Source organism: Neofelis nebulosa, chromosome 12, assembly GCF_028018385.1.
Source record: "Neofelis nebulosa isolate mNeoNeb1 chromosome 12, mNeoNeb1.pri, whole genome shotgun sequence".
In the NCBI taxonomy this organism is placed as follows: Eukaryota; Metazoa; Chordata; class Mammalia; order Carnivora; family Felidae; genus Neofelis; species Neofelis nebulosa.
The window spans coordinates 4,706,261-4,729,536 of record NC_080793.1 but is presented as its reverse complement, the minus strand read 5'-3'; the positions used below and the strand labels follow the sequence as shown (position 1 = coordinate 4,729,536).

General features: G+C 60.9%; 1 protein-coding gene across 13 annotated transcripts in view; it reads left to right on the top strand.

The window, feature by feature from the left end:
- NTNG2 (netrin G2) overlaps nt 1-19,146 on the top strand; it is a 68,984-nt gene extending 49,838 nt beyond the window's left edge. For 6 of the 13 annotated variants that reach the window (XM_058693732.1, XM_058693733.1, XM_058693734.1 and 3 more), the window contains 9 exons: nt 5,008-5,180; nt 8,131-8,157; nt 9,016-9,153; nt 12,005-12,033; nt 12,385-12,456; nt 13,930-14,034; nt 15,398-15,635; nt 17,446-17,580; nt 18,196-19,146. In XM_058693732.1, the coding sequence (XP_058549715.1) occupies nt 5,008-5,180; nt 8,131-8,157; nt 9,016-9,153; nt 12,005-12,033; nt 12,385-12,456; nt 13,930-14,034; nt 15,398-15,635; nt 17,446-17,580; nt 18,196-18,431 (1,153 nt within the window). In that variant the 3' untranslated portion in view covers nt 18,432-19,146. Of the gene's footprint in view, nt 1-5,007; nt 5,181-8,130; nt 8,158-9,015; nt 9,154-12,004; nt 12,034-12,384; nt 12,457-13,929; nt 14,035-14,896; nt 14,966-15,397; nt 15,636-17,445; nt 17,581-18,195 lie in introns of all 13 variants that reach the window. The other 7 variants (XM_058693736.1, XM_058693739.1, XM_058693738.1 and 4 more) reach the window with 7 other exon arrangements.
- The last annotated feature ends 4,130 nt before the right edge of the window (nt 19,147-23,276 follow it).

Sequence of the window (23,276 nt, the reverse complement as noted above, 5' to 3'; positions counted from 1 at the left end):
GCGCCAGGTGGAGGGAACGGCCTGCGCCGAGGTCCAGAGGAAAGCAGGATCAGGACACCTGCTGGACAGAGACGGGGAGGGGGCGACACAGAGACATGGAGAGACATAGAGAGAGGGAGAGAGCCCCACGCGCGCACGCACACGCACAGAGCCAGCGACACCCAGAGCTTCCCGCAAAATCAGGCAGACGAAGAAGCACCTCCACTGCCTGGGCTCCGTTTCTGTGCCAGCCCTGGTGAGGCTTCCCCCCGCTCTGTGGGCTTCTCCTGGCAGCCATGCCCAGCAGGGAACTACTCTCCTTGCTGGAGGAGGCACGAGCTCATTCCAGGGCTCAGCCAGGGAGGGTGGAGAAGCCAAGACAGCTGTGGGAGAGGAGGCCTGTGGGAGGGGCCAGCACGGGACTGGGGCGGAGCTGGGGTCAGGATGCGGTCCGGTCCGGAGGAGCCGGCTACGTGGCCTTGGCTTCTCCCCAGCCTGGACCCCACAGGAATGTCCAGCCCTGACACCCCAGACCCCCTGCTACCCTCGTTGCCGTACGCTTCTCAGCTTCAGCTGGTCTTTATGCATTCTGAACAAGCCAAGGTCAGTGTTATCACCCAAAGTTGAGGTGGCCATGGTTTCTTTATGTAGCTGATACCTAAAAATATCCCGTCCTCAGACCAGAGGCATGGAACACATTCCTGGTTCCACACAGCTGGGGTGTTCCTCTCCAGCTAGCACAGTGGGATGTTCAGTAGGAATTCAGAAGGGGAAAAAAAAAATCTTGAGGTCAAATACACTCTGCAAACAAACTTTTGCTAGACAAAGACAGGTTTTCTTTCCTGTAGAACTTGTCAGAGCCTGTGATACGCTAATGCGCGCTGGGGGGGGGGGGGTTCGGGAGAAGGGTGTTGGCATTAGGGAAGCGTATGTGCTGACCGGTAAGCTTAAGCACAGGACCTCTCTTTGCCAGGGACTGTCTCTGGGGTCTAGTGTCCCCAGGAGGAAGAGTCACCAATGCCAACAGGTGCCTGCCCGTGTCCCTGTGCCTTTCTGGGAGCGGAGCCCATGGTGGGCCCACGGTGCGTACGCGGCTGTGGTTTGGAGCTCCGGAGAAAGAGCGAACAGGCTTCTTCAGGCTGCATGTGTTCGGCTCTGAGCTGCAGTAGAATCTCGACAGGGTCAGGGCCCAGGCTGTGCGGGGGAGCAGGAGTTGAAAGAATATAAGCTTGGGGCACCCGGGTGGCTCAGCCGGTTGTGTCCAACTCTTGACTTCAGCTCAGGTCATGATCCCAGGGTCGCGAGCTCGAGCCCCGCATCGGGCTCTGTGCTGACGGCTAAGAGCCTGGAGCCTGCTTCCGATTCTGCGTCTCCCTCTCTCTCTGCCCCTCCCCTGCTCACACTCTGTCTCTCTCAAGAATAAACATTAAAAATAAATAAATAAATAAAAGAATACAGCCTTCAGACCTGCTAACACCAGGGATAGTGCCTTTGCCTGCATCAGAATTTTTTTTTTTTTTTTTTTTTTTTTTTTTTTTTTTACTGTTTATTTTTGAGAGAGAAAGAAAGACAGAGCGCAAGGAGGGGAGAGGCAGAGCGGGAGGGAGACACAGAATCCGAAACAGGCTCCAGGCTCTGAGCTGTCAGCACAGAGCCCGACGCGGGGCTCGAACTCACGAACTGTGAGATCGTGAGCTGAGCCGACAGACCCACTCAGGCGCCCCTGTCCTTGGACCCGAGACTTGAGTCACAAACAACGGGAGGTAGGTGACTGGGAACAGGGTTTCCCAAACAGCCCCCCCGAGACCTGGAGGACCCCTTCTCCCCCAGAGGAAGGGCCTGTGTGAGCTCAGCAACCAGCCCCTCCCCGCCCTGGCCTGACTGCCCGGTTTAAACTAACGTTTGTCATCTGCTTATAGATGTAATACCTGCTCACGATAGTGTAGAAAACGTGCCAAGTGACAGAGAAGAAAATAGAAACCATTCATCATCCCATCCCCTCCCGACCTGGGACAACCACAGTGATGCCCAGGTGCCCTTTCTGTCGGTGTTTTGGGTGTGGATAGATGTACTTTGAGTGTAACCGGAGGCTGCGTGTGTCAGTCCTCCTGGGCCGCCGTAACCAAACCCCACAGTCTGGCTGGGTTACACAATGGACACTCGCTTTCCGGACGGTTTTGGAGGCTCGAGGCCCATGGTTAGGGCGCAGGCAGGGTTGATTTCTGGTGAGGCCCCACTTCCTGCCTCAGACGACCAACTGCTCAGGTGTCCTCACTCGGTGGGGAGAGAGCTCTGGTGTCCTTCCTCCCTCGAGGCCCCCAGAGCCCCACCCTTATGACCTCATTTAACCTTAATTACTCCCTCAAGGCCCCGTGTCCACACATGGTCGCACGAATGGCTAGGCCTTCAACATGTGGATTTAGGGGACACAATCAGCTTATAACTCTTCTCACGTACAGCTCAGTAACCTGCTTGTTTCCGATCCACGTCCTACCCCATATTCGCCTGTGGGACTCTGGAGTTGAGTATCGCTGAGTTCCAGTCGCAGGCATATCTTTGGGCAGCCTGTGACTCTGGGCGAGATACTTAACGTCTCTGGGCCTCCTTTTCCTGGTCCGTAAAATGAAGGTGACAGTGGGGCCAACTCCCGTGGTCATTAAAGCCTTGGATGAGATGCGGTCTGGCCCACGGTACGTGCTCTGTGAGCGTGGTCTTTTCATTTGTATTAGGAACATTTCCCACGGTTTGAAATAGCCTTTAATGACACATGTAATATAACATTGTATTAATAGCATCTCCTCCTTGCCTCACAAACTCTTGATCCGCCTTCAGGCCTCAGCTTAAAACCCTTCTTCCTGGAAGCCCATCGTGCTCCCCCAAGACGAAGTCAGGACCCCCTCCCGCCGTGATACCCCCTCCTGGGTATGATGCTTGGGCCCCGATAACCATTGCCATTAATTAAAGATTTGCACGATTACTGTTGTTAAATTCATCGACTTCGGGTTTTAGAGCAGTTTTAGGCTTACGGAAAATTGAGCCCGTGGTGGAAAGAGTTCCAAATATCCCGTCTCCCTGTACACAGCACCCGCCCCCATACACCATGTGCAACAGCTTTTTTTTTGTTACATGTGTTGCATTTGTTACAGCGGATGAGCAGTGGTGCCTTGTTATTATTATTAACCAGAGCCGCAGGTTTACATCAGGGCTCAGTCTCAGTGTCATTATCAGCATTGTGGGTTTGGACAAATGCCCAGTGTCCTGCATCCACCATGACAGTGCCACACAGAACGGCTTCACTGCCCTGAAATTCCCCCCTCCCCCATCACTGATGTGTCAATCATTGCCCTCCTAGACTGTATACTCCACCAGGGCAGGGACCCCACCTGCTTTGTTGACCATTCCGTTCTCTGTTCCCAGCCCAGAGCCTGGCACGTAACAGGGACCCTATATATACATATATTATTTTGCACATCTTAATAAAAACAGGATTCTGCTACACACAGCATTCTGCAATGTGCTTTTTACACACCTTGACGATACTCCTTGGAAATCTTCCCGTATCAGAATCTAGAGCACTCTTGCTTCCTTTGTGTCACGCAGGACTTGCAGCATGCATGCGAAACTAACACCACCGTGTACCTGTCACCCAACGTTGGCAGTTAGCAACTCGTGGCCTCTCTGGTTTCATCGGTGTCTCCGGCCACGTTCCTCCTTTCCGTGCTATTCCGAAGCAAATCCCAGACACCAGATAATTTCATCTGTAAAGACTTCGGCATGTGTCTCGAAAAGATAAGGACTTTAAAGAACTAGAACCCCAACACCATGGCCGCGCCTAATCAACGTTAATTTCAGATCGTCAGATACAGTCTTCAAATTTCCAGCTGTCTCGTGAACATAGTATTTGCTTGTTTGAGTTTAGAGGTTGTTTGAACCAAGATTCAGATGAGGTCCTCGCCCTGCCTTCGGTTGATGCCTTTGAGGCCTCTCTTGGTCTAGGTTCCCCCCCCCCCCCCATCAAGTTTTGCCCCCTTGTAGTTCATCCGGTAAAGAACCTGGCTCGTCACTTCCGGAGTCCCCTCTGTCCGGATTTGGCTGACTGCGTCCTGCTGGTGTTCCTTAGTGTGTTTCTCTGTCCTTGGTAGTTGCTGCAGATTCATAGCCGGCTTGATCAGCTGGCTTGATCAGATTCGAGCTCCGTTTGTTTCGCTGAGATCGCTTTCAGGGTCCCGTGGGCCCTTCCCTTGGGAAGCCTCGTCCCGCCGGCCGTCACTTGTGAGGTTGCAGGCTGCTGACGCTCAGAGCTCAGAGCCCAGAGCCATGCATGGAGTGAGGGCTGCTCCACGGTGGCCTTCTAATCCTGCTTTCTTCTCCGGTTGTTAGCTGGGATGCTTCTATAAAAAGAAACATCCCCTCATCCCACATTTGGTTACCCGGAGGTACACTTTACACAGGACAGACAGGACATGCCTGACTCCCTCCCTTTATTTACCGGATTTCAGAATAATGAGTTGCCTATAAATATTTGAATGAACGAATGAATAATACATGTGTGGATGAACCGACCGGGAGGTTGGGGAGCGGGGGTTCTCTCCATCTGCCCTCAAGGGCGTGGGCGGAGGCGGGGAGCAGGGGTGCAGCCCGGGGCGGGGGGACCTGGCCTGTGGGGGGAGGGCTGGTGAGCGGCTCTTGCCGCCCGCCAACCTGCCTCCGTCACGAGCAAAGATGATGAGGATACAGCGTCTGGGTCAAGGTTGCCGCGTGAGCCTGCCCCGAGATGCAGGAAGGCCCTGCAAACACCATCAGCGAGGGGAGCGGACCGGGGGGGGGGGGGGGGGGGGGGGGGGGGGCAATCTCTGTCCATCCCGGGAAGGGACTGAAAGGCTGTGCTCCCTGCCGAGCAGGGCGGTGGGGGATTTTTGCGGTCCTGAAGGAGGGTGCTAGCCTCCTGGCCGCGCTCTCCTTTCCCCGGGGCCCGGCCCGCCTGCCCCCGACGTGCACTGACCTCTCTGGCCCTCCGTGTCCCCCCAGGTGCAAGTGCAACCTGCACGCCAGCCTGTGCTCCGTGCGCGAGGGCAGCCTGCAGTGTGAGTGTGAACACAACACCACGGGCCCCGACTGCGGCAAGTGCAAGAGGAACTTCCGCACGCGGTCCTGGCGCGCCGGCTCCTACCTGCCGCTGCCCCATGGCTCTCCCAACGCGTGTACGTAAGGGCCGAGCGGCCACAGCGCCCCCCAGCGGTGCCCCCCACCCGCCCTTCAACCTCGGGGGGAGGGGGGGGGCCGTGGGTCGCGCACGCACACGTGAGCACACGTGCTCACAGACACGCGTGCGGGCGTGTGCACGCACACGCGAGCGTGCGTGCACGTACACTCGCGCCCCCGCGTTTTCCGCGGCTCGCCAGCGTCGGGCCTTGTAAGTAAGACCCGCCTGCCTCCTGCAGGAACCGAACCTCCCCCCCACCCCTTCTGGGCCCGGCCAAAGGGAAACCCCAGCTGAGCGGCTCGTCCTTCCCCTTCTGGGCCCTGCGGGCTGGAGAGAAGGCACCACAGGGTGTCAGGAGGAGGGTGGTGGAGGCCCCTTCCTCCCTCCTGGCCGTGATTTTCAGCACCACCCCTCATACCGGGCGTCCGTGGGGCATTTACAACCGGCCACGCGGGCACCACATGCTGCGTGGTCACCACGACCCTCAGATTGGCTCCTGGAGGCGGGTCTCCTATTAGCCCATTCTCCAGGGCGGTCCTTTGAGGCCCTGGCCTGAGATCCCCGCAGCCTTCCCCGCCTTCGCTCTCTGCACAGTCCTCTCCTCCGGGCTCAGCCTCCCGGGCCGGGAACGTGTTCCTTGGGGCGTGCCCATCCGTGCCTACATCGTGAACACCCGTCGGGGGACCCCACTCACCAGGGACCCCCAGCATAGTCCGTGGCTGCTTTCATGAAATGACAAATCCCAGGGAGCCCCCGAGCTGCGGTAGGGACGCTGCACCCGACACAAATGCACAGCTTCTCGCTCAGCTCTCACAGCTGCCCCGAGGGCGGGATTATTATTACCCCCGTCCAGCAGCAAGCTATGTGCCAGTCACTGGGCGTCCTGCCCCGGGGCCACCCGTCCACCTGCCCGCCCGGGCGCCCCCGCAGGAGCCCCTCCATTGGTGCCCTCCCTCCGCCAACGTGAAAGATTTATGTGACTTCAGGCTGATCAAAGCTGGAGGCCTCACAGCGAGGCCATGACAGGCATGTCGTGCCTGTGCTGGGCGACAGGCCTTTGAAGGTCTGACTTGCCAGGCACTCACAGCACTCTGGGCCTTCAAAGGCGCCCAGAGCTCTGGGCGCTGACAGCCGCCCCGCCCGGCTCCCTCCCCACCAGGTGCCCGACCCATCTCTTTGTTGGAACCGGTTCTTGAGGCCTTTCTTTAGTGGCTGTCACCTCCCTCCCTGACTGGCTGTCTGCCTCCCTATATCTGTCCTGCTGGCCTCCCCATCCCTGCTCTCTGCCCCACCTCCTCTCCATCCTCCACCTGGAAGGATCTGCCGGAGTCTCCTGACGAGGCACTGACAGTCTCACAGACCTGCTCAGACCCGCAGGCCACCTGCTCTGTCCAGCCAGCAACGGGCACGCACGTGCACGCGCGCGCGCGCGCACACACACACACACACACACGCCAGGCTTTGCCTCTGGACCCTCTCCCCTCCGTCCTGCAGGGGCAGGTGAAGCCCCTTGATTTGGGGGAGCTCCTGGAGCTGGTCCCTGCTTCCCCAGAGTCCCACCCCGCCCCCCAGGGAAGGAGGGGTTTCTTCTGGGATACCCGGGAACAGAGATGAAGCCGGAGGTTCTAGTAGCCTCAGCCTAACGCTGTCCCCGCCCCTGGGACCCCCACCTTCTCTAGGACAACGAGAAGAAAACAGCCCCCAAGACACAGACAGAAACAAGTCACTCCCAGGCTGATTTTGCCCTCACCCCCCCCCCCCCCCCACGTCTGCATCTCAGTAAATGGCACCAGCACCCAGGGAGCCAAGCTGAAAGTCTGGGGGGGGGGGTCACCCCTGACTCTGGACCTTCCCCTCCGCCACCACCAGCTCTGGCTCCCCATCTCCTCCCTTGCTGCTGCAATAGTGGCCCTCCCCTCAGGGCCCCTCCAGTCCCCTCCCCTCTGCAAACAAAGGGCGCTCCTCACTGGGGTGCTCCCCTCCCCTCATCACACCTCACCCCCAGGCCCTCAGAATAGAATCCTAGCCCAGCCCCCACGCCCCCCTACAAGGCCCTCTGAGATCAGGGGTCCCCTGATCTGTCCCTGGTGTCCTGCAGGGCTCACTGGGAGCAGGGGCGGTGGTCATATGCCACTCTCCACACCACAGCCTCCCCCCTGGAGGGCCTCCCAGCGTTCCAAGGGGCATCCTTGCCCCTGTTCTTTCTTCCAGAACACCTGGTCGGGGGTGGGCGGGGGGGGAAGCCTGACATCAGCTCCGTCCCTCCGGTGCTGATGATTCCTACCATGATATCTCCAGACTCCCCGGTCAGACCACGACCTACACCTCCATCACCCCCCCGGGGTGCGGACACGCACGGACAGAAGGGCCTCTGCCACTCACAGGCCTGTGGCCTCGGACAGGCTGTTTCACCCGGAGCCCCGTTTCCTGATCCGTGGAATCAGGCCCATCCCAAAGCCCTGTGGGGTTGTGTGGGGACTAAAAGGCCCCCATGGGGGCCGTGCTGGGCACGTGCCTGGCGCATGGCAAGCATTCAGCACATAGCAGCTGCTACGATTATTTTTCAATGAGTCATTCGGCCACGTCCACATGTCCCCAGACGGGAACCCACGCGGTGCTTTCTCCCTGGTGGCCTGTGCCTGGTGGCACCCCTGAAGAAAGGCCCCCACCTGCACGGCAGGACCTGAGAGTCGAAAATCAAAGAAGAGGGTGCGGGTGAAGCCCCCAGTGGAGCGTTTGACCCTTACCAGCAGGTGCCCCGGGGTTAAGTCACGGCTCTGAGACTTCATTTCTGCATCTGCAAAATGGGCTAAGGCGGCCCCTCCCTCTCAGGGCTCAGGATGAAGTGGGATCATCGCCTCCAGGTTTCCTTCCCCCAGCCCCGCCATCCCCTCCTGTGCAGGGAGGAGGTGGCCAGAGGCCCGGTGACCCTCCTTCTCTCCCCGCAGGTGCCGCCGCAGGCTCTGCTGTTGGCAGTAAGTACGCTCCGAGCCCGCTGCCCTGGGGACGGCCCCTGGGGCCCGAGCCTCTTTGCGACTCCTGGCAAGAACGGGAGAGAAAAGAAGGGGCTTCCCTGGCCCGAGGCCGCCCGCCTCTCCCCACTTCTAACTGCCCCCCCCTCCCCGTTCACTTCTCACCTCCGCCTGCCGTCTCCCGTCCCCTGTGCTGTGGCCTGCAGCCAGCGCATCTCCCATTTCTTCCCTCGAGCTTCCTGGTTAGTGCTGCTTTGGAAAGGGTCCCCGCAGCCCCTGGGTGAACCACCCCCTCCCATGTCTCCCTCTCCTGCCGGGCAAGAGTCGGGGTGGGGGGGGGTCCCTTGTTCTTGGCCAGTGACAGAAGTCCCCCGAGCCCCGTGAGGCTGGGACAGGTAAGCTGGGATCCAGCTCAGGCCCGAGGGGGAGGGGGGGGAAGGGAGGGGTGGGCGTGAGTGTCGTCCTCACGTCCATCATCAGGCCACCGGCTCTCAAGCCCTCACAGCACCAGGCACCAGCTACGCAGGGTCCTTCCAGGACCTCGTTGAATCCTGGCACCCTCCCCCCAGGTGGGTAGTGCCGTCTGCTTTTAGAGTTAGCAGGAGAGGACTGGCCGGTGTCGAGTCAGCCACTGGCACACCTCCCGTCTCAGACATGCTTGAGCGGGGCCACAGCCCACCCTGGGCCGTTCCCTGCCGCAGAGAAGGTGCCAGAGGAAGCTGGATTCTGGAGGGGGTGCCGGCCGGCTCAGTGAGGCCGGAAGTTGCTGCGTTGCCCCCATCCCCGCCAACCCCTCATCCCCGCCAACCCCCCATCCCCGCCAACCTCCCACCCTCTCGTCCCCTTCTCATCTCTTGCCAGGCATCGGTAGGCCCCGGAAGGACCCCATCCCCAAAGCCCCTGTGGCCACCGTGGCCATGAGAGGGGCCCCCAGCACTCTTGCCCTCTCCACATCCGCTGCGCGGGGCCCCGGGGCCCCCAGCACCCCACAGCCCACAGGTGGGTGCCCAGCTACGGCCCAGCTGTCCCGGCCTTTCCCCCACCTCTGTGATGTGCACCTGCTATAGGGGCTTGGCTCTTAGACTAGAGAACACTAGACCCTAGAGCCACGAGAGTGTGGGGCTGAGGGGCCTCCAGGCTGTCTGGGCCCATCTGTTACTGGGCCCCAGCCAGGGGACCTGGGGCTCACTTTAGCCTGGACCCTTCTACCTCCTGCCCCCTAAAGCACAGCTCAGGAGGATCCCGAGACCAGCATGGCCGAGAGAACGGGGTGACCGAGGAACCAGGGGAGGGGCCTAGTGACATCCAGGCCACACGAAGTGTGCCCAAAGCCTGTCTCCCAGGGGGGCTCCCGCCTCAGTGCTCTGCCCCAGGCGCCGCCACCCCGCACCCTGTTGTGCCCCCGGCGCCTCGGCAGCCGACCCCTGGGAGTGGACAGCATAGACTGAGCCAAGAGGGCAAGCTTCTCTGATCAGCGAGGCAGAAGGGCACCTCTGGGCCCGGGTTTTTGGAGTAGGGACTGCTGGGCTTTTCTGGGCTGCGTGGGGAGGGGCGGGGGGCAGGGCTAGGCCAGGGCGAGCATCCCACACCGCGTCAACCGGAGCAGCCACTCTTAGGGGTCCGCCGCGACGGACAGGCTCGGAGACACCCACTCTCTAGTTCGAATTCCCCTCCGAAGTTGGGATTGCTGTGTATTCGAGACTTGGGGTGCTGGAAATGTCCTGTCCCCGCCCACTGCAAATGCCAGAAGTCCGAAACGATTCATCCTTCCCGGAGGGTGCCAGGAGGACGCGGCCGAGGGAAGTCTCCCTGGTCCCGGCTGGGAAGGGGAGCTCGGCAGTGAGCCCCAGCAGAGAGGAGACGGCAGGGGCGCCTCGCTCCTTGGACGGTGCCGTGACCCTTCCTTCCTCTGCGCACGGACTTGCGGAGGAAAAGTCCCCCTTGTTCTTGGGCCATCTGGCTTAGCTCCTCCGTGGGACCCAGAGGGTGACACCCCCCCACTCTTGATTTCTGCCCTTCTCCACGGGGAGGGCGGTATTTGCAGGAGGCAGGGGCTGGTCAGGAGGTTCAGGAGTTACAGGGGAGCCTCCTGGACCAGGGGTCCTCTTTGGGGTGAAGGCCGGGTCCATGCTGGGAATGCCAGGACATAAGCTGGCCGCCTGGGCCTTGTGCTTGATTTTGCAGCGTCTGTGATGGGCATACGGGAGCAAAATTCGCTATAGCGGGTGCTGTGCCTGCCTGCAAACAGTGGTCTGTCTGGGTGGGGACCACACACACACACACACACACACACACACACACACACGGAGTAACCTTGAACCCATTTTCTGAGTGCTTCGGATTTGGTGCACGCGGTTCAGGGCAAGCTGCATGGCTGGGAGGTAAAGAGAGGCTCAGATCAGGGCGGCGAGCCAGGCGAGGTGGGTGCGAATCGCGAGGGTCCCCGGGACCCAGGTGGTGAGAAGGCGCACTCCTCAAACATTCAGTGGGTCGTGGTCAGCTTGCGTGGTGACCCCAGTGAGGGCAGCAGGGCGCTTTGGGGCAGGAGGTGGCTCCAGCGTGACAGTCAGTGACCCCAGCAGCCCGTGACTCAAGAGGTCATCGCTCCTCCTAGCAGCTGAAGCCTGTGCCCTCCCTGGGCCCCATGTACGTGGACCCCCACTAATAATGACGGTCCCTCCAGTTGGCGGAGTGTGGACTTCTCCTGAGCCCACAGTTCCGAAGGGATAGGACCGTTAGTTCCTGGTCCCACAGGTGAGGATGTTAAGGCTTGGGAAGAAGCAGGTGGAGTTCATGGCACGTAAACTATACTTCAGTAAAGCTGTTTGAGAAGAAAGAAAGAGGCAGCCGCTCAAGGTAATAAATAGGATTACAGAGACGCGCAGGGAGGATTCGAACTCGGGGCTCACCGACTCCGGAGGAGAGATAGCTGCCTCCACAGCCACCCAGCACCACCCCAAACCCCCCCAGCTGGAGCCACTCCCTGATTCCCAAGGAACAGAAGGGACCTCCATCTGGCCTTGGCACACGACACAGGCCGCGGTGAGACTGTTCTTCCCGCGCACCTGAGCGTGTCCCGGAGAGCCCGGCCAGGGGTCTTTCTTGCCCCCGGCTCCCAGCCCCCAGAAGGGTCCTGAGTCTCCCCACGTGCCTCCCGACAGGTGCTTCAGACTCTTTGACCGGAGTCTAGCTGGGCCCGTGACCCTCTGGCCCAGATGTTTCTCCGTCTTGCCCATGTCTAGCTGTCTGGAGGGCAGAGGCTGTGGGGCAGGAAGAGCTGCTCAGGACCACTAATCCTCGCCCGCAGAGGGTGGTGGGAGAAAGGCTCTAAAGCAAAAAGGCTCTGGGGCTGCTTTTGTTTCGGCTCTAATTAAGCCCTTGCCAATTTGGGTCCTGCAGCCTTCTGTCCTCCCTGAGCCCCGTATTAATGTCAATTCGATGCCCAAAGGCTCCCAGCGCCCAGCTGGAAAGTCTCCTGCACTTTTTAGCTGGTAGATTTTCTGTCTCTCCCCACCAGCCGGCATCGTGCGTAATCCCTTTAAGAAGTGGAGAGAATCCGATTTCTCCCCTGTCCCTCTGGGTTTGTCTTTTGAAATTCAGTGCAGAGCCATGCCTTGCCTTCGCCAGCCCTGCCCGCTTCCCCCGCTTTGTGGCCGCTTAGTCTTGGGGACAGGCACGGCGACCCTGGGGGTTGACTCGCATCGCGGTCCCTGGCGAAAATGGGCCCACGCTGTGGGCTGGGGAGGGCGGGTCAGATGGTGGAGGGGCTCCGGTCCCCGCGTTGGTGTTGGACAGGCAGCCTTCAAAGACCGTTCTGGACGCGTTTGATGACCCCTGCTCCCCTTTACAGCCATCAGCCAGGGACTTTGGCACAGAAAGGTCTGCGCCCAAATACGGGACTGGATCCCGCTCTACCCTCAGTAGGTTCGGGGACAACACAGGGAGGGCAGAAGGGTCGTATAATCAGGTGTCCCGCCGAAGAAAGGACGGCCCAAAGTGTGCAGGTTCTCGGGCTCAGCCCCACCCCCCTCTTCTCTGGCTTCAGGTCACAGACTGTAGTAGGTGTAGACGCTGCCTCTCCCATAGACCTGGACCCAGTTCCGCTTGGCCAGTGTAGACCATGCTGCTTCTGCTAAGGGTCCTATGGGTGTGTGATGACTCCGGGTGCCCCCCAAGTCCCCCAGCCCCACCCTGTCGCATAACTGGGCTTCTCCTTTTCTTCCCCCCAAGAGTGGATCAGGCCATCTACAGCTGCCCCCCTCGGGGAGAGCTCCCCTGGGCCCCAGATGCCCTCCAGTGCAGGTATGGGGGCGGGAAAGTTCCTTAGACCGCAGCCCCCCCCCCCCCCCATGTAGCGGAGTTAGCAGGTGTAGGTGCCGGGAGGTGGGGGGGGGGGGTGGGGCCGGCCCTCGGGAGCTGAGGGGAGGGGCCTCGGAGAGCCATCTGCTCACACCCCAGCGCTCACCTTCTTAGAGGGATCCAGTGTGACGACACCAGACGCAACCCCTGTTAATCCTACACTCCCCCCATGGCCTTCGGGGCTAAGTGCGGACTCTGCCCTGACCACGGGAATCCTGCCCTGCCACTGTCAGCTACAGGACCCCCCAGGGCAGGGAGGGGAGTTCGGAGAGGGTCAGGCCCTCCTGCAGGAATGGGGTGGCAGACTCAGACCCAGGGGCTGACTACCGGTGGATGAAGGAAGAGAGCGCATCCCAGGTGGCGGCGGGACCGGCCGGGGCAAAGGCTTGGCGGTGGGATCCCGCCAGCGGGGCAGGGGGCGCCGTCGATGGTGTCGATACCAAGCCCAGAGCCTCAGTGTCCCACAGCAGGGGGAGGAGACACGCACAGGCTCGTTTGTAGCCTCGATGGACGTTCACTTGAAGCACACGGGGGCCCTGCCCGACCCTCCAAGTCGGGAGGCCGTTCCCAGCCCAGCTCACCTGCTCCCTGGACGGTAGGTCCGAAAGCCTGTCTGGACAGCAACCCGGGCCCCTCCAGGAGCCGTGAGCGGGGCTCTGAGCGCCCTCTGCTGGCAGGCAGTTCTGGAGCTAGAGCCGCAACCAGTGAGGGTCTGCGGTTCCCAGCAGCTGGAGGCCCCTGACTCCCTCCCTGGTGATGGGGCCTCTGGAGCCCTCGCTACCCTGCCCCGGGACGGGACCGACGAGGGCACCGCAGACTCCCAGAGGGAAGCGGAGCCCGACTTTGCTGCCGGGATAGTGTCGTGCTCACTCACAAAGATGGGGCCGGGCCCCAGGGAGTTGTGATGCGGAAGGCAGGTGCTGTCTGGGTTCATGGCTCGATACACCTGCGGGCAGGGGGGTCCGTGGATAGGAAAGGACTCGCTGTGGCTGGAGCGGGGGGGTGGGGATTGCTTCAGAAAGGGAGATGCCAGAGCCTCGTATGCCAGGTGCACACTCTGGGTTTGATGCCCACGGGAGTTTGGAGAGGAGAGGAGAGAGCTAAGCGATATTCGCAATCAGTCAGAAAATCATTCAGCGTCAGCAAAGCACTTAGCATGCTGTCGGGGGATGCTGGGGCTAGAGAAGTAATTTGGGAGAATTAATCCAGCCGAGTGTGTAAGTGGTCTCCGAAGGGGCACCGGAGGCCAGAGGGCTGCTTCTGCGCGGCTCCCGGATGTGCTCTGCCCCCTCAGATCTGAGCAGGTGAACGTGCCCAGGGCCCCGTGGGACCCTCCGGTGCGCTTTCCCTGGGCTCGGACAGCCTGCCCTCGGCAGCTGGACCGTGGCGACGAAAGAGCGTATTTCTCGTCTCTCCAAGTTGTGGGCACCTTTGCTGCTGCCCCCGCCCCTGCCCCGGCCTCCAGACCTTTCCAGCTCAAGCCCAAATCTGCTGAAGTGGTGCCCATTGAAGAATTCCAAGGTAAGAGGACGGCCCCGGGCTGGATTCAGCCACCTCTCCCCCCACCTGCACTGGAAAACGGTGATACAAGACGGAGGACCCATGCCTGGCTCCGAAACCCCTCCCGGAGTAGCTGGGTCAAGGTGAAACCGAGCCTCTCTTCCCTCAGTCCTCCCTCCCCAAGGGAGCTGGGAGCAGGTATGAGTCAGAAGCACAGTGGGCAGGCACGGGGCAGGCACCGGAGCTTCCAGAAATAGCCTGTCCTGGCTCCCCTGGGAGGTGTAGCCCAGGGGCCCGTCTTGGTCGAAGCAAGAGCTGGAACACAGGGGTCACCTTCTCATTGCTCCCGGGGGGACAGGCGGAGGGGGCAGGTCCAGGAGGCCAAAGGTGTGGCAGGCCCACCGCCTCCTCCTGGGCACAGCTCCGAGGCTCGCTTCTCCAAGGTCTCCCGTGCCCTTGACCACCAAGACCTCGTCAGTTCCTTCCTCTCCCATCACGAAAGGGAGGTTCGGTCCTCCAGAGATGCACAGATGGTGTTTCAGGAGGGCGGCCAGCGTCTTGCCCGTTCAAGGGCAGTCACACTGGCTTTCCTGTTCGAGGGGGTGCTGAGCCCCTTAGGAGGGACACCAAGGGATAGCTGCCTTCTTGGGACGGGGAGCCAATTCCCATGCCTTCAGGATGCCTTGCCCGGCAGTCTTGGGACTCGCCCAGTCCCTGGAGCAGAGGGAGGGCTGGGAGAAACGGCAGGATGTCACAGAGGTGGCTGTCCTCGGTGTGGGTGGGACCGTGTACCTGCAGTAAGAGTCCAAAGCCAGGCCAAGACTATCAGGAGGGCAGAAAGAGACGCCCAGGGCACAAACCCTAAGACGGTACCCATTCTCAGGGGGCTGTGCGAGAGGAGGCCCTCTGGTGCCAATCACGTTTGCAGAACAGCTCAGGCTGATAATAAAAGGTCCGGCAGGTGGGCGTTTTCCGTCCAGTGGTCTTCCAAAGCAGCATGTGGAGGAAGCTCCTGGCCCATTCCATCTCGCCCCGGAACCCATGCACGCATCTTCCCTTTGCCGAGCCCCCCGGGGGGTGCCGCGCTACAGGCACTGTCCTTCCTGCGCTCACGCTGGCTGCGCGACCCACCCTCCCTGCATGAATCATTCCCAGTCGGACACGGGCATCCTTCCGAGCCGCTGGCCCTCCCTGAATCCCTGCCCCCCCCCCCCCCCCCCGGGGCCAGGTGGGAACCCGTGGGCTGGGCGAACACACCGGTCCTCCTGTCTCCTCCCGCGTGACAGGGAAGCGTTGGCGGCCCGCGGCACCTTCCTGCTCCCTGCATGCCCCGGGCTGGTCTGTCCTCGCCCCGTGCCTCAGTTTCCCCCAATACACGGTGCAGGGGGTGGCAGGAAGGCCCGGTGTCCCTTGGCCCACTGACCCGTGGTGTTTCTCACGCTCGGCCGGCCCAGACTGTGAGTGTTACGGCCACTCCAACCGCTGCAGCTACATCGACTTCCTGAACGTGGTGACGTGTGTCAGCTGCAAGCACAACACGCGAGGCCAGCACTGCCAGCACTGCCGTCTGGGCTACTATCGCAACGGCTCCGCCGAGCTGGACGACGAGAACGTGTGCATCGGTGAGCCGCTCGGCCGGGCCGGGCGGGCCGCGGGGCGCGGCGTGGGCGCTGCTGGTGGGGCGGGGCGGGGCGGGGCCGGGCGGGGTCCCGAGAGCCCTGTGTCCGTCTCAATCCCCGGGAAGGGGGGCGGGGCCCACGCCAGCTGGGCGTCTCCAAAGACAGAAGCCTCCGGAATCCGCTCTATGACGAACCTCCCACAGGCACTGGAATTGCAGAACCACTGGTTACAAAGACTGGTTCGAGAGCTTGCTATGGGCCTCAGTTTCCCTGCTTGTAAAACGGAGAAGTGGATTAGATCAAAGGCTTTTTTTTAATTATTATTATTAAGTGTATTTATTTGGAGAGAGAGAGAGAGTCGCAAGCAGGCTCTGCACCGTCAGGGCAGAGCCCGACGCAGGGCTCGAACTCACAAACCTGTGAGATCATGACCTGAGCCCGAAATCAAGAGTCAGATGCTTAACCCACTGAGCCACCCAGGAGCCTCCAGATCAAAGGTTTTCAACCCATTTTTCGTGGCTGAAGCTTTTCTTCCAACGAAGTCCTTCTGGTGCTTTTATTTATTTATTTTTTTGTAATTTTTTAAATGTTTTTATTTATTTTTGAGACAGAGAGAGACAGAGCATGAGCAGGAGAGGGGGAGACACAGAATCTGTGTCTCCAGGCTCTGAGGCTGTCAGCACAGAGTCTGACGCGGGGCTCGGACTCACAGGCCGTGAGATCATGACCTGAGCTGGAGTCGGACGCTTAACCGACTGAGCCACCCAGGCGCCCCCCAGTGCTTCATAAGCAGAGGCCAAGCTTTTAAGACCCAGGGGGCACTCCATCTGCTCTCTTCACGCTCTGCTCCAGGACTGGTTTGGGGGTAGAGAAGCAATCTGTGGGGGCCCTGGGCCCGGGCACAGGCAGGCCATCCCAAAAGGCCAGACCCAAGGCCCCAGCCAGCGCCCAGCAGCCTGGAAGGGCTGCCCACCACCCCTGCCTCTGTCTCCACTAGAGGACCGAGCCGGTGCTCGGTCCTCGGGTGCCCAGCCCGCTTGGCATCCCACTGCCCATCCTCCGCCCACCAGGTCAGCTCTGGCTTCACAGAGGAGGGGCTGCCCGCAGGGCTGGAGCGGTCAGTCTGAATTATGGCATTGGCCTTCAGATAATTCCATCAACTCTAAACTGACCCAAATGGAATCGTGCTGCCGATGGCACACTGGCCAGCTGTAGGGACAGGGTGGGGCTTCCCGATCCTAGTCGAGGCATTCCCTGCCTCCCGGATACATTCCTCTCTCCTTGCCTCTCTCTGCCTCCTCTGCTTCAAGGATTCCCAGAGTGGGGACCTTTGCCCCCTCCCACAGAGCAGAGGCCCGCCAAGAAACCAACAGGGAAGGGGCTGGGGGAGGCTGGAGGCCTCTGGGGCTGCTCCTCCTCCCACCCTGTGTGCTCCCTGCTCCCCCACTAGCCCCTCGACCCGGATGCCCTGCCCTGATGAGGCTCCTCCCACCTGTCATGGATCTTAAAGCCCTTTGGATCTGGGAAGGTTCAGCGCTCCCTCCAGTTACACAGACTGAGGCTGAGGCCCAGAGAGGGGTTGGGGCTGCCCCCGGGGCCAGGGGGAGGGAGTGGCTAATGGATGCTACAGGCTTCCCTCGAGATCTGGCCCGTCGGGCGGCCGTGGGCGCACGTGGACACGGTGTGGGGTGCATCACCGGGGAAGGGCGGGGGGGGGGCAGGCTGGAGGGATGCGGGGCCGGGCGGGGTGGGGGTCGGTGCGGAGGACGCCCACAGCTCGCCCTGACCGCACGCCGTGCCCGTGTCCGTCCAGAGTGTAACTGCAACCAGATCGGCTCCGTGCACGACCGGTGCAACGAGACCGGCTTCTGCGAGTGCCGCGAGGGCGCAGCGGGACCCAAGTGCGACGACTGCCTCCCGACGCACTATTGGCGCCAGGGCTGCTACCGTGAGTGCGCGCCCGGCGGGCGGGGCTTGCGGCCGAGGGGCGGGGCCACGGGCGTCGGGGCGGGGCTTGGGCTGGGGGCGGGGCGCGGCGGAGGGCGAGGCCTGAGGCGACCCGGGAATGGAGCCGGTGCCAGGTGGGAACAGGGAGGCGACGGATCTGGGGGCCGGTTGAGCGGGCAGTCGTCGGAGGCAGAGGCGGAGTTGGCGGTTGGTGGGATTCGGCTGACGAGGACGGGTTTGCGGAGCGGGAGGGTGGGGAGCTGTCCGAGCAAGCGGTGGCCTGGCGAGACCGAAAGGACAGTGGGCGCTAGCCTGGGAAGGATGATGGAAGGGCGCTCCTGGCACAGGGAGAGGCAGGTGCAAAGCTCTGGAGGAGAGAGAGCAGGTGCGTCGCAAGGCCAGTAGGCGGAGAGAGCCGAGGGCAGTGGCGGGAAGGAGACGGGGGCCAGCTCTCGCCTGGCCACCGTCACCATCCACGCTGGGGCGTTTCTCACCAAGGGCGCCCTGGGCCTCCAACACCCCCCACCCCCGGCCCGTCTCAGTCGCAGAAGCTCCACCGAGGGGGGCGGGGGTGGACTGGGCCACCGCCCGCGTTAACCGCCCCTCCGCCCTGCAGCCAACGTGTGTGACGATGACCAGCTGCTCTGCCAGAACGGCGGCACCTGCCTGCAGAACCAGCGCTGCGCCTGCCCGCGCGGCTACACCGGCGTGCGCTGCGAGCAGCCCCGCTGCGACCCCGCCGCGGAGGACGGCGGCCTGGACTGCGACCGCGCGCCCGGGACCGCCCCGCGCCCCGCCACCCTGCTCGGCTGCCTGCTGCTGCTGGGGCTGGCCGCCCGCCTGGGCTGCTGAGCCCGGCCCGGAGGGGACCCTGCGCCCGGGGGGCGGCCCTGGGGGCTCGAGGGCCCGGGGGCCGGCGCCCGAGGCCGGGCGGCGAGAAGGGTGCGGCCCGAGCTGCTCCCAGGTGCTACACAGCAGAGCCCTCCCGCCTCCTCCCGCCGCGGTCAGTGGCACCTGCCCCCGCCCCGGCACTGCCCTCCGCCGCCGCAGGGGGCGCTGTGGGGGCTCTGGCCCCGGCCGCCTGCGATTTGGGTCTTAGGTTTTCTTTTGTATCACCCGCCGCCCCCCACCCTTTTTTTTTTTTTTTTTTTTTTTTTTTTGGCTGGTGGTGAGACAGCGGGTGGGGAGAAATTCTCACCTCAACACCTCCAGGTCTGCCTCCCAACACACACACACACACACACACACACACACATATGCGACTGTTGCAGACACCCCCTGCGCCTGTCTCTGGCTTACCATAGGCCAGCGGACCCCGAACTCCTGTTGCCTACAACTCTTCTTTCTTTGTTTTCCTTTGCAACCCACCAGACTCCGTGAGGCCTGGTGACCAAGGAACTCACCGTCTGGGGGAGGGAGTTAGGAAGGAGGGTTGGGAAGGCTGGAAACTTGGTTTTGTAGAGAACTATTTTTGTTTGTATTCACCGGCCCCTCTAAGGAGGACACGAGCCGGAACAGGTGGTTGATGGTGTATAATCCGCCAGAGTAAAGAGTCTGCTCACTGCTGCCTCCGGGAGCTGTTTTCTTTCTGTGTTCGTGTCCGCTCAGCAGGGTTCGGAGTTTAAGGAGGAGCCCCAAATAGCCGTGGAGAAACTCTTCCCCCCGCTTCCGGGCCCTTCCGTGAACGACAACGGTCAGCCCTGCTCCCTGCGGGTGTGGATAGCGGAGCCCTCTCGCCCATTGGCCAGGAGCGACCCACGTGTTAGGGCCCCCCCCCCCCGATGGTTGTCTTCCTCCTTTCCCTTAAAAAAAGAAAAAGTCCAAAGTTTATTGGCACTTTTCCCCAGCTGTCCTTGAATTTAAAAGCACGTGGTGGACATTGATGTCCTGAGAAGTCAAAGTGAAGTGATGTGGTACATTCTACGAGCTTGACTCCCATGCTCCGATTTATGTATCAGGATGGGTCTGTCTCTCAGACCCGTGTCTCAGGCCCAGTGTCAGCCTCCTTCCAGTGCCCCGAGCTGGAATCCGTAGACGAAATCCACAGCGGACCCCCCTCTGTTTCCCCTTTCCCTCCCAAGGATCACACATGGGGTGGCCAAGGGGACCCAGCGGCAGCCTGGGAGTTGTGACGGGACACTCTGAAGAATGGGACCCATCAACTGAGGCCCTTTGCCATGGGAGGGTCCCCTGGGTCTGTCCTGCCCTTGGGTGGTTGTACTTCCCACTGCTTGCTCTCAAGAAGGTCCGGCTCCCTTCCAGAAGATTCCCAACCTCATGGATCGGTTCTGGTTCCCAGTTGCCTCTACGGCCTGCACCTGCAGCCACTCCTTTCCAGGCTGAGAAGTTTAGACCTGCCTCCCCCGCTCTCGCCCCCAAAGCAAGGCTAAAACCCAGTTCAAGAAAACTTGGCCTCGAGGGCAACCAGACTGTAATGCAGCACAGGAAGGGGGAGATACAACTGGTTATGAAATAGGATTCAAGGCCAAAGGCCTACTCTGCTGGCGTCTCTCAGCTCCCATCCCCAACACCAGGTTGCAGGGGCAGCTCCCAAAGGAAGTGCCTTCTGTAGGCCCCCCGTGGTTTCACCTTCTTCCTTACTGACAGAACTTCTCCCAGTGAAAATAAGACATCTCTGGGGCTCCGTGTGTATAGGAATGGGCACGTGGCACAGTTCTGGCCAATGAAATGGAAGCAGGAGCAATGGGTGGGGCTTCTAGAAAGTTCCTTAAAAGCCCCTCCCCTTCCCCCCCCCCCTCACTCCCCACCCAGCTTTAGTTGGCCCAGTTTAGGGCTCTGGCCCTGCTCTCTTACCCCTCCCCCTGGTGCTCAGTCAGCAGAAGTGAGGGAGGGGGCCATCTGGCCCCACACACACTCTCCATTGTGTTGCCCTGGGTGTGTCCCTGGAAAGCTCCTGAGTGAGGGGTCCAGAAGGAAAGGGGCCTCTGTGGGCAGCTCTCTGTCCTCTCCGACCTCTCTCAGCTGGACCAGCGCTGTGTCAGCTTCCCTGGGACTGGTCTGAGCGAGGGCCGGAAGGTGAAGTTCATCGTAAATCAGAGCGGCAGCCCAGGTCCCTGCGGAGGCCACTCGGGCCCTGACCTCAGCAGGAGGGTGCAGGGAAAGTTGCCAGCGGCCATTTGGAAAACTCTGACATTTTCCAGGCAGCTGGGAGGAAGGAGGAAACAAGGTTAGCAGGGCCCAGAGTCATAGCCCAGCCTCTCTGAAACAGTGCGCCCCGTCCACCAGCTCAGGTTCGACACCTGCTTCTGAGAGGTCAAGAGGCCAAGGTCCCCGTGCCCCGGCTTGGATGTGAGCCGCCATCTGCGGGCACCGTGCACGCTTTGTGGCACTAAATGCTCATCTTCACCCAGGACAGGCTTCTCCACCTCAGTGCCTTTGACCTCAGGGCTGGATGCTTCTGGGAGGAGGGTGGCGGGAGGTGGTCCTCTGCACCCTATGATGTTTAGCGGCCTCCTAGCACCCCCTTCTCTGGTGTGATAACTCACGGTGGATGTAGGCATTGCAGATCGGGGGCAAAATTGCCCCAGGGTGAGGGGACCACTGTCCTCTGCAGGAGGGACTGTCATACCCATTTCTGGGAAGGGGAGGTGGAGGTCCACCAAGGGAGGCTAGGAGAGAAGTAACTGTCCTGAAAGCACACTAGCTAAGCCCAGGGGCAGGAGTTGAGTCCAGTCAGCCTGACTTCAGAGCCCAGTGTCTAACCCAGGGCCACGGCAGCCTTGGAAACCCCAGGCAGGGGGCATCTGCCCGGGGGGCCCAGGGTGGGGCCTGCAGTCACTTCTGTTCCTGCCTGCCTCTCCCTCCTCCCTGCGCCCCTGCAGTGAGCTCTAAGGCGGGCAGAGCAAGGCGCCCTGGGGAGCCTGGCTTCATCCGAATAGTTCTGCTGTCTGGGAAATGCCTCCCACCCGCCCCTCGGCAGCCAGCCTCGCCTTGCCCCCTGCCCCCACCTGCCCCCTCTAAATAAACAGGACTGCTGTGTTAGCAGTTTCTGTCTCCCCTGCCATGCGTCACAGTTATGAGACATTTATGGGCGCCTCGGGATCAGCCCTCAGCATCTCCCGGCAGACCGGGGTGGGCAGGGCTCGGAGGGGGCTCACCCCCTGCCTGCACCCCTGGCCTGGGCCCTGCACTCCCGGCTAGGCCAGCCTCCCCCAGTCCCAGAAGGACCCCGGCACATCTCAGGCCAGAAGAGTTCAGGGCAAAGGCCCAGGGAGGGGAAGCTTGTTTATTTTTCCCTTTTAAAACACAAATCAGACTGCAGGCAAGTTAGAAAATACAGAAGAGCGAAATAATAATAATTTTAAAATTAAAACCACCCACAATCCTCCATTCGGAGCTAATAACAGTTAATATTTTCTGATATACAACCCTAGTACTTTTCCATAAAGCAAACCCACACAGTTTTTGCCAGCATTTGTTAAACCCAGTCGTAAGCACCGTGGTCAGGCTTGACCATCCTTATTTCAAGGATCCTGGCAATGCAGCCGAGAAGTGGGCCTTATTAACAAAGCCATTTTACAGCCGGGAACACTGAGGCTCCAAAGGCGTCCTGGTCAGAGAGCTTAGGCACAGCCCAAAACCCAACTCCGGGTGACCTGAGCAGAAAAGATTATTCGAAGGCACGTGTCAGGGGAGCTAGATGTATGAAGGCAAGGCAGTATCCCGCCCTCGGTGGCCAGAGGCCCTCGCTGCTGTCCCTGAGGGCCCAGATGCTGCCAGGGGCACTGCCCTTGTCCCAGGTCTGCCTCCTGCTGGGTCCTCACCAGGCGGGCCCTGCCTTGTGTCCAGCATTCCCCCCCCCCCAAACCAAGGGAGATGGTCTCTCTTCCCCAGCCAGAGGAAAGGCACAAAGAAACAATGGCTATCCAGCACAGAGAGGGTGGGCGAGCTGCCCGGAGTCACACAGCCAGGAGGAGGCAGAGTCCAGGGTGCAAGTCCAGTCTCTCCAGTGCAGAACCAAGCTTCTGCCACTGAACTGCTTGCTGCTGCCTTTTCCCTCTGTTTTACTTCTTAAAATAATAAAGGCCTCATCTTGTATACACCCTCCTTTACAACCTGCTTTATAAAAATTGAGCGATGTGTCCTGAATACCGAAGGGGGATCTTTTGCAGTTGAAAAAGAAACGCAAAACCCCGTTCTTTCTTTCTTGCTCCCTCCTGGAGCCCTCTTCCCGGGGCGCAGAACCAGTGCTCCAGGGCAACGAGACCCCAGCTCCTCACAGGGAGTCCCCACTGCCTGGCCCAAGTGCTCCTCCTACACGACGGGCCGACCAGGCCCCCAGGGTCCCTGTGACTGTGTTCCTGGTGGAACTCAGCTCTCCCCCCACCCTCAGCGTGTACTTGAGTCCCCTAAATTACGGGCTAACGACAACGAAGGCAGCTGGCCAGCACCACCTTAACCAAATGACCAAACTCAGCATCACCAACAACGGGGCAAATGAATACTTCGTGCTTCCTGATCCCGTGCTGCGGGAGGGATACGCCAAAGCCTACCTGAGCCTGGGTGGCTCAGTCGGGGAAGTGTCCGACTCTCGATTTGGCTCGGGTCATGATCTCACTGTTCCTGAGATCGAGCCCCGCGTCAGGCTCTGTGCTATGGCTCAGAGCCTGTTTAGGATTCTCTCTCTCCCTCTCTACACTTTCCCTGCTCTCTCTCTCTCTCTCTCTCTCTCAAACA